General features: G+C 38.4%; 1 protein-coding gene across 1 annotated transcript; it reads right to left on the reverse strand.

The window, feature by feature from the left end:
- Nucleotides 1-8,757: 8,757 nt before the first annotated feature.
- On the reverse strand, nucleotides 8,758-9,642 carry LOC121392598 (kappa-type opioid receptor-like). The gene has a single exon (XM_041523743.1). It carries the CDS (start codon nucleotides 9,640-9,642, stop codon nucleotides 8,758-8,760), a length of 885 nt encoding a protein of 294 aa, XP_041379677.1.
- Nucleotides 9,643-10,854: the final 1,212 nt, after the last annotated feature.

Here is a 10,854-nt window from a genome sequence, read left to right on the forward strand (position 1 = left end):
TTGGTGTAGTGGTTAAGCCATCGGACTATAGGCTGGCAGCTACAGCCCGGTACCGGCTCCAACCCAGAGCGAGTTCTTAAAGGCTCAATGGGTAGGTGTAAGGCCACTACATCCTCTTCTCTCTCACTAACCAGTAACAATTAACAACTAGCCCACTGTCCTGGACAGACATTCCAGGTAGTTGAGGTGTGTGCCCACGACAGCGTGCTTAAACACTAATTGGATATGAAAAATGAACACTGATCGTATCTTACTCTTACTACAATAAATTGATTTACATACACCAGTTACCTGAAACGCGGACCTGATATTTAGATTCCTATTTCCTACCTAATCTGGACACCGGATTCAGTGGGTAAGGCAATTACCTCTGTCTAACCAACACCTAACCCTCTGGTCTGGAAAGTTGGTCCAGACAGCTGAGGTGTGTGTCCAGGGCAGCGTGCCTGAACCTCAGTTTGATACAAACATTTAAACGAGTATAACAAACAACAACCCCACAACAGCTAAGCGAGTGCTGTAGGTCAAGGGACTGAACGAGAAATAGCTCAATAGGCCGCCAAGAAGAATCGATCTCAGACCGACCGCGCATCAAGCGAGCGCTTTACCACTGAGCCACGTCTTCACAGATAATGCGCCGTGTCACGCTTTACTTAACATATTTTTCGCCACAACTATGTGTGCCCTGTTTGTTTGTTGTTGTTTTTTTTGTGTTTTTTTCACTCTTCCCCACCCCCATGTTCAAGTTAGGTACGCCCTGCTACTCTGCCTTTTCATTTATGTAATTAATTTGTAGTTGATTAAAATATTTTTTTGTAAAAATTAATCAAACTGTTTCATGACACAAATACGGACATGCACAGAAGAAGAATAATGATTGACATATTAAGAAGTTAGTTATGGTTAAGGCGTGTTCGTTAAAATGAGGCAGCCATCCATTGGTGAACAAGAGTACCAATCCGGTAAAGCCAGTTGGGCTGTACCCATTTAATCGACAGGGATGTCATCATGTTGTAATCCATAGGGCGGCGCTGTATGCAAAAGAGTCATTATTTTTACATTTCCCGTATATTTGTATTCCACCATAACGAATCGGTGTTAATTGAAATTGGTATACAACTCTACGGACAATGCAAACACATTATAGGTATCCATCGGCAAGACATAAAACAGCAATTAAAGAGGTATTTTGATGAAAACTATTTTATTGAACACTACAGAATATCGAGTGTACAATAAGTAACATATACATGCATTATTACTCAATAGATGTACAATATGCACTAGAGAAAAGAAAATGCATTAAGCAACCTTGAGTGCACAATTGCTAAGTAATTAATACTGAAAACGCAAAACACCTTATCATACTAACAAGAACACACACACGGGCAGTAAGGAAGATATAGGGAGTTACTGTGATGTACACACACACACACACACACACACACACACATATAGTATGTATATATGTATCTATGTATGTATGTATGTGTGTATGCATGTATGTGCGCATGTATGTATAAATGGATGTATGGATGTATGGATGGATGGATAAGTGTATGCATGTATGTATGTATGTATGTGTGTGTATGTATATATGTATGTATAAATGGATGTATGGATGGATGGATATGTGTATGCATGTATGGATTGATGGATATATAGATAGATAGATAGATAGAAGGAAAGATAGAAAGATATATATATATATATATATATATATATATATATATCTATATATATATATATATATATTTATATATATATACTAAGTATATATATTGATAGATAGAAAAGATAGAATAGATAGACAATAGACATCATAATCGATAGATAGATAGATAGATAGATAAGATAGATAGATAGATAGATAGATAGATAGATAGATAGACAGATAGATAGATAGATAGATAGATAGGTAGATAGATAGATAGGTAGGTAGGTAGGTAGCTAGCTAGATCGGTAGGTAGGTAGGTAGGTACGTACGTAGGTAGGTAGGTAGGTAGGTAGGTAGGTTGATAGACAGATAGATAGATAGATAGATAGATACATACATAGATACATAGAGAGATAGATAGATAGATACATACCGGTAGATAGATAGATAGATAGGTAAATAGATACATAGATAGATAGATAGGTAAATAGATAGACAGATAGATCGATAGATATATAGATACATAGATAGATAGATAGATAGATAGATAGATAGATAGATAGATAGATAGATAGATAGATAGATAGAGAGATATATAGATAGATAGATAGATGGATATATAGATATATAGATAGATAGATAGATAGATATATAAGTGTATGCATGTATGTATGTATGTATGTGTGTGTGTGTATGTATATATGTATGTATAAATGGATGTATGGCTGGATGGATATGTGTATGCATGTATGGATGGAGGGATATATAGATAGATAGATAGATAGATAGATAGATAGATAGATAGATAGATAGATAGATAGACAGACAGAGAGACAGACAGACAGATAGATAGATAAATCGATAGATAGATAGATAGATAGGTAGGTAGGTAGGTAGGTAGATAGATAGATAGGTAGCTAGGTAGGTAGGTAGGTAGGTAGGTAGGTAGGTAGGTAGGTAGGTAGGTAGGTTGATAGATAGATAGATAAATACATACATAGATACATAGATAGATAGATACATACTGGTAGATAGATACATAGGTAAATAGATAGACAGGATATATCGATAGATATATAATAGGTACATATGATAGATGGTAGATAGGTCGATAATATATAGGTAGATAGATAGGTAATATAGATAGGATAGATCGATAGTATGATAGTATAGTAGGTATATATATAGTATATATATATAATATAATATATATAGATAGATAGATAGATAGTATAGATAAATGCGTCTGATAGATACTATATATAAATATATATATATATATACTATTATGTAGGTAGAGGCAGTAGGGTAAGTAAGTAGGTAGGTAGGTACAGGTAGGTAGACACGTAGGTAAATATATAGACACGACAGATCGAGCTAGATAGATAGATAGATAGAGAGATAGACGATAAACTATATATATATATATATATCCGATAGATAGATAGATAGATAGTTAAATAGATAGACACGCACAAACTATTACACATTCATTGGACACATCAACATACGTCCACACATCCACACACACACATGATAAACATACGCACCACATACACACACACTCGCTCTAGCTTAACACAAAGACACGCAAATAAAGCTTCTCAGGAGGAGAGAGATAGAGATCGAGAGAGAGAGAGAGAGACGAGAGAGGGAGAGAGAGAGAGAGAGAGAGAGAGAGGAGAGAGAGAGAGAGAGAGAGAGCGAGAGAGAGAGAGAGAGAGAGAGAGAGAGAGAGAGAGAGAGAGGGAGGGAGGGAGGGAGGGAGGGAGGGAGAGAGAGAGAGAGAGAGAGAGAGAGAGAGAGAGAGAGAGAGAGAGAGAGAGAGGGTGGGGGGGTTTGTGGGGGGGGGGGTTGGGGGAGATCAACTTCACAATTGTAATGCAACATTGTAAGCTAGTTTATTTTGCAATAATAATTGATTCAATTAATACAGTTTAACTAAAGACCCACATAAGCAGTGACACCTAAACGCGAACATTCCTGGATGAGATGATGCATACATTATTTCTCCATTTCGTATTTCTGATCACATTATACTAGTATAAAGTGATATGTGGACAAATGATTTATATAAGAATTGTCTGTCCTTTAATTTTTTTTTTACTAATGTATAACAGTCACGCGTTGTAACGTTGATATTTAAAACTTGTGGTTTTAAACAGAGACATCACTTTTATGATATAACAGTCACAGGATGTATACAATCACATAGCGAAGCGATTTTACACTAAACTTGTTATACATCAGTAAATTCATAACAAATTGGCAAACAATTGTTATAACAAAACATATTGATTAAACAACACATTTCATTTTTATTTTAACTAATTTTCGTATATATATCAAATACCAATTAAGGTTCAAGCACGCTGGCACACACACAACATACACACCTCAGCTCTCTGAGCAGAGGAGGAGTCTGTCGTGTGGTGGACAATGGGGGTTGGTTGGTTGTTAGTGGTTAGCTGTTAGTGGAGAAAAGAGGGTGGTAGTGAACGCTTACCCATTGACCTACCCATACTGAAAACCTCCTCCTTTAAAAACTCGCTCTGGGTGGGAGCCGTCCCTGGGTTGCGAACACTGTACCTACCAGCTTTATGTCCAATGGCTTATCCACGACACCACAGAGGCTGGTGGGCTGTTTTCAGCGTGTAACTATACAGAAAACATTTGGGTAATTTTGACATTTAGTCTTAGGGAGGAAACCAGCTACATGTTTTCATCAGTAGGAGATCATATTTTATATACACCATCCTACAAACAGGACATCACATACCACAACCAGTAAACCCATATACCAGTCATGAATCACTGACTGGAACGAGAAATAGCTCAAAGGGCCCACCGACGACGATCGATCCCAGACTGACCGTGCCGGTGAAACAACAAAACATACCCCCACCACCCACCCCCCCCCCCCCCCCCCCCACCACCACCACCCGTTTCCAAAGTCCTTTCTATAACCTGTTTTACATAATTACGTTGCTTTTCACAGAGTAAATCGTACAACGGCGGAACGTTTGTAGTTATAATAAATTAAAAACGTGCACTTATTTATACCAATTATTAATCAACAATTAAGTGACGCCTAACGCCCATAGCGTTGTCTCCTTAATTTGAAAATTAAGCTGCTCATTATTTTGCATATTTACAGCATATTATTTTCTTGAAATCATTTTGACTTTAAAAACTTAAACTGTACTAACGTGCCTATAACCACTGGCATAGTCAATGGTTTGGCTTGGGATAAAAGGGTATTCATTTTACTGCTACAATTTTGATCAATTAAACAACAGGAGATATACATATATTTCCACACATATATATATATTTATCATGCAACCGTGCTTCTTATTGACCTGATAACCCCTAACTGATAATTCGAAGTGTTGTCATGTCACTAGGAAGTGTTATCATGTTACTAGGAAGTGTTATTATGTTACTAGGAATGTTATCATGTCACTAGGAAGTGTTATCATGTCACTAGGAAGTGTTATCATGTCACTAGGAAGTGTTATCAGGTCACTAGGAAGTATTATCATGTCACTAGGAAGTGTTATCATGTCACTAGGAAGTGTTATCATGTCACTAGGAAGTGTTATCATGTTACTAGGAAGTGTTATCATGTCACTAGGAAGTGTTATCATGTTACTAGGAAATGAGTTGTGTGTACGACGAATGTTTGCTCAATTTTCAGGTAGTAATTGTTGAACTGTACAAATAAATATAACATTTACACTTCATGTAACATAAAATTACCTATTATTTTTCACTTCTCATTCGGAACTAGCCAGCGTTTTTAATTAAACATTTTGAAAACAAAAACGAATGTAGCTTCCTGCAAAGAATATTTACATTTGGGAATAGCGTCTGACGTCAGATTCACTGGCAGCCAGTGGTGTAGATCTTCATGTCACACATAAACTTGAGTTTCTTTTCACAGAAAAAAGTACAAACATAGACTGACGATCAAAAGAAAGTATACCAATTTTTTTTTTTTATTATTATTATTATTATTATTTTTTTTTATAAATAAACACAATACACGTTCATGGAAGGTTAGATAGGTTCCAGTATTTTTCGTTATAATGCAATCAATGACGAATAGTCGCAGCGACTGACCTTGGACATGTCATCAGTCGTCACACTGTACGTCGTCGACTACGACAGCATGGCATCAGGGCCTATCGACCATTCAGAGGGATGACATTGACGAGGCAACATCGACTTCGACGTTTACGTTGGGCACCTTAGTTTCAACATTGGCAACATCGGAACTGGCAACGTGTACTCTTTTCTGATGAGAGCAGGTTCCAGTTATTCAGAGCTGATGGCAGGGCACGGATATACCGACGTGCAGGAGAGAGAACAGCTCCGTGCTGTGTTCAGGAGACTGAACCATTTCGTGGTAGATCTGTGATGGTTTGGGGCAGTATCTGTGGTCAACAGCGGACCAATCTTATTGTCATTGACGGAAATCTGTCAGACGTCGGGTCCATGCGTGCATACTTGCACATGGTGGACATACACGCTATTGAAACATGTTTTTTTGTGTTGTGGTCAAATTTATTGACTTTCCTTATGAGTGGTCCTTTATGAAATCGCACATTTCACCCCTAGTGCTGTTGTGAACTGTGATATCATTTCATGGGTTTTATTGAGTATACTCGTGTTTATTTATCGCCAAATTATTATACTTTAAAAATATAACATTTGCATCAACTTGTGTTTTGTGTTGTCTTTAATTCTTTGAAAACATAATTGGTATACTTTATTTTGATCGTCAGTTTAGTAATATGACACAACAGAGTTTGAAATATAATCAAAGTAGTTTATTTAAAATTTGAAAACACATAACTTTTAGGCTGGCTATGCCATTCCCAAGATGCTTTTGGACACCTGCTATTGTCCAACTTCCGGAAGTAGTTCCTACACGATAGAACTAATAGTTTCTATATCGCTTTTGACCAAGACACACTAGAAAACTATAGCTTGAAAGGGTTTTAACAAAATATCACGTTACTACGTTTTGATATCGTGGTTATTTGGCTCGTTTGGATAAATGTGTAGCAGGCAAGCTGAAGCTTACACCGTTAACTAAACCTCGCCAAATAACCACGATATCAAAATGTAGTAACTTGATATTATATTATATCATATCATAGCATAGCATAGCATAGCATAGCATAGCATAGCATAGCATAGCATAGCATAGCATAGCATAGCATAGCATAGCATAGCATAGCATAGCATAGCATAGCATAGCATAGCATAGCATAGCATAGCATAGCATAGCATAGCATAGCATAGCATAGCATAGCATAGCATAGCATAGCATAGCATAGCATAGCATAGCATAGCATAGCATAGCATAGCATAGATAGCATAATAGCATAGCATAGCAATAGTCATATAGCATAGCAAATAGCATAGCATAGCATAGCATAGCATCTGCATAGCATAGCATAGCTATAGCATAGCATAGCATATAGCATAGCATAGCAGTAGCAGAGAGAGAGATAGCATAGCATTCATATCATATCTTGTATCGATTATATGTTTGAGGAGTGGAGGGGAGGATATGAGAGGAGGAGATAGTGGGGGATTATATAGAGAGTATATAGATGATAGACCCAGAGGAGAGTTTGGGAGAGATCGATTGAGAGAGAGAAGAGAGAGAGGAGAGAGAGGGAGAGGAGAGAGTGAGAGAGAGCGAGAGAGAGAGAGAGAGAGAGAGAGAGAGATGGAGAGAGAAGAGATATGAGAGATGAGAGAGAGAGTTGTAGAGAGAGAGAGAGAGAGAGAGAGAGATAGGGGGGGGGGGACGAGAGAGGGAGAGAGAGAGAGTGGAGAGAGAGAGAGAGAGAGAGAGAGAAGATAGAGAGAGAGAGAGAGAGAGAGAGAGATTTGTTATGTTGACACATAATGGTAGGAAGGAAATACATCCTTTATTTAACGACGTACATAACAAATTCTATTTACGGTTGTATGGCGTCAGACATATGGTTACGGGCCACACCAATATTGAGCTACTCTTTTCGATTAACAGCAAGGTATCTCTTATATGCACCATCCCACAGACCTTTGTGAAGCACTGGCTGGAACGAGAAATAGCCCAATAGTCTTAGAAAGGAAACCCGCTACATTAGTATCAAGCGTTATTGTATATGCAGTATCGACATGTATGATAGCACACAAAACGACATTGTATACACCAGTCGTGGTGCACTGCTAGAGCGAGAAATGGCTTAACGGGCTCACCAACATGGATTGATCCCAGACGGGCCGTACATCTAGCGGGCACTTAGCACTATGTGTTTCTATATAGACTTAGTGGCTATAACATTTTTATTAATATCAGCAGGCACATGAATTTTTGTTTGTATCTTTGCCTTCCCGGTGGAAATATACCCTAAAAAGGACAACCCATGTTGTCCAGCTCTTTCTCTAAGGATATTGGTTTAAACAAACACACCCAATAAACCTGGTCGGAATACACCCATTTTACACCAAAAAGCACTACTTTTGCATGGGCCAGAATTACCACAAACAAGTCTTCAATATCAACAAGTTACACATGTAGACACACTGCATGCTCTCCCGTGTCAACTTCAGTTGCCACTTCACAGCTGTCTTCCATGGAAAAAAATCATTGTCGAACAGCAGACTATTTGCGCGGACAAATGTCCAAATCGGAAGATAACTGTAATCTGAGGCCATAAAACTAAATGACGGCCATATCGCTGTAAGCGTCGCTTTCTTACTATGGTCTGTATTACAGTTTTATTTAGTTCTGAAGCAAACCTTTTTTATTGCACAGAATAATGGTAGTTTGTTTGTTATTTTCAAAACACTTTTACTTTTCTTCTTATGTCAAACCTAACCGAAATTATTTAATATAGAAGGATGGGACGGACTATAGTTTTTGAGCAGTAGTTTAATGTTAGTCATTTTCATGGAACTGTTGGTCATTAATTAGTATTCATATTCACCCACAAAGAGATGGAATTCACGTGGTGTTCTCTGTACTGCGTAGACCTGTTGCACCCCAACGTTTCTTTCATAATGTTTCGATAGTTTTTCGAACTTAGCACCAATCAGTAAAAGTTCAGTCCAAAATTTAACAGGTAAATTAAGCGAACTGGAGGCAAAATAGCTTTACTTAATTCGTATGCTTTCAAATCTCTGTCGAAAACCCCCAGCAAATTATATGAAGACTCTGTCACAGCGGCTGGCACCATTGTAACAAAAGCCATAGCAGACGTTATCACCAGGGGGCGTGTTGAATGGTTATGCTGGCGATTGGCTGAATCGGACCTTGACCTTGCAAACGTGTTCCGGAAGGCGTTGCTTCGTCTGATTTGAATGATTATGAGGATGTTGAGTAACAAGATGGCTACACAAGGTAGTGAGGAGGCAACGAGAAGGCGAATGACCGCCAGGTAATAGTAGAGTTCATCTGAAGACACGCACTGTTCATTCCCAGCTTGTACCGTAAACACAATGGGCACGATGAGGACATCTGATATACCAAGCATTGTGGAGCAGACGAGGACAGCTTTCTTCCGGGAACAAAATCTTCCCCGCGTCATGGGAAATCGGACGCACACGAATCTATCCAGCGAGAGTCCCACTACTAACCATGGGGAGAGCAACATGACAAGGATGTGGATGCTGGACTCTATCTTGCAGAAGGCATCGTTTACTGGTGTAGTTGAGAGTAAAATGAAGATCCTGTCTGTTTCCTGGATCAGCCGCATGACCAGCAATAAACTATCGGAAACGGTCAGAAACTTCAAATAAACTGAGTACGACAAGTTTCTCACTTTCGTGTTTCGCATCATAATGAACAGTAGAATATTGCCGGCTATTCCTGTTATAGCTATAGTGGCCAGGACCATCAGTTTCCGTATGCAGCCAGTCGCCAGATGCTGGTGTCTTGCTGTTTTGTAATTCATCTCCATCATCAGAGTAGTTTCCATCTCCTACATTGTGTGTCACGTTTGCCATCGTCTTCAAAATGTGTATTCAAGTTACACTCTGAAAGTAAAAATAAATACATAAATAAGTAAATGCATGGTATTGAAATCTACGTTTAATAGTAGTAATGATGATGGTGGTGACGATTATGACATAGTATTTTGATAATAATAATAAAAACTATACAAACCCACAACAACAACTCCAAAACCACTGAATAACTTTGGAAGATTATTGGTCTCGGTGGCGTCGTGGTTAAGCCATCGAACAAAAGGCTGGTAGGTACAGGGTTCACAGCTCGGTACCGGCTCCCACCCAGAGCGAGTATTAACGACTCAATGGGTGGGTGTAAGGCCGCTGCACATTATTTTCTCTCACCAACGGCTATCAACTAACAACTATCCCACTGTCGTGGACAGATAGTCCAGATAGCTGAGGTATGTGCTCGGGACAGCGTGCTAGAAACGTAATTGGATATATGCAGGTAAATAAGTTCAAATGAAATGAAAGTTTATTAAGAAGATTAACACAGTAGATGAACAGGAGATTGAGATCAGTGTGTGGACAAACAAGTAAAAATGTGTTTTGTTTAACGACACCACTAGATCATATCGATTTATTAATCATTGGCTGTTGGATGTCGAACATTTGGTAAATTTGACATATGAGTCTTATTAGTGAAGAAACCCGCTACATTTTTCCATTAGTAGCAAGGACTATTTTATATGACATTTCAACGACACCACTAGATCATATCGATTTATTAATCATCGGTTGTTGGATGTCGAACATTTGGTAAATTTGACATATGAGTCTTATTAGTGAAGAAACCCGCTACATGTTTCCATTAGTAGCAAGGAATATTTCATATGCACCACCTTTCAGACAGGATAGCACATACCACAGTATTTGATACACCAGTCGTTGTGCACTGGCTGAGACGAAATATAGCCCAATGGGCTCAGAGGGTCGAAAAATGTAGTGCGCTTCCTCTGAGATTAGAGGTAGTACTAAACCAAATAACTTCCGGCTGGGTCAAAGTTCGAGGTGCACCCAACTTTAGTTAGAGAAGTGAACACCACAAGTCCTGTGATTGGTTATAAATGTGAGTGTGTTGGTTGTAAAAAATAATAGTTCCATCTGGGTAAAAAAAATATGCAATTTTATTTCATCTAGTACCAATGTGTCAAGTAGACTTGTGATTGAAACATGTA

Source organism: Gigantopelta aegis, unplaced genomic scaffold (genome assembly GCF_016097555.1).
Source record: "Gigantopelta aegis isolate Gae_Host unplaced genomic scaffold, Gae_host_genome ctg4158_pilon_pilon:::debris, whole genome shotgun sequence".
Taxonomy (NCBI): Eukaryota; Metazoa; Mollusca; class Gastropoda; order Neomphalida; family Peltospiridae; genus Gigantopelta; species Gigantopelta aegis.

What these genes read in the sequence shown, in the direction of transcription:
- LOC121392598 (XM_041523743.1), bottom strand. Translation starts at nt 9,642, where the DNA reads ATGGAAACTACTCTGATGATGGAGATGAATTACAAAACAGCAAGACAC.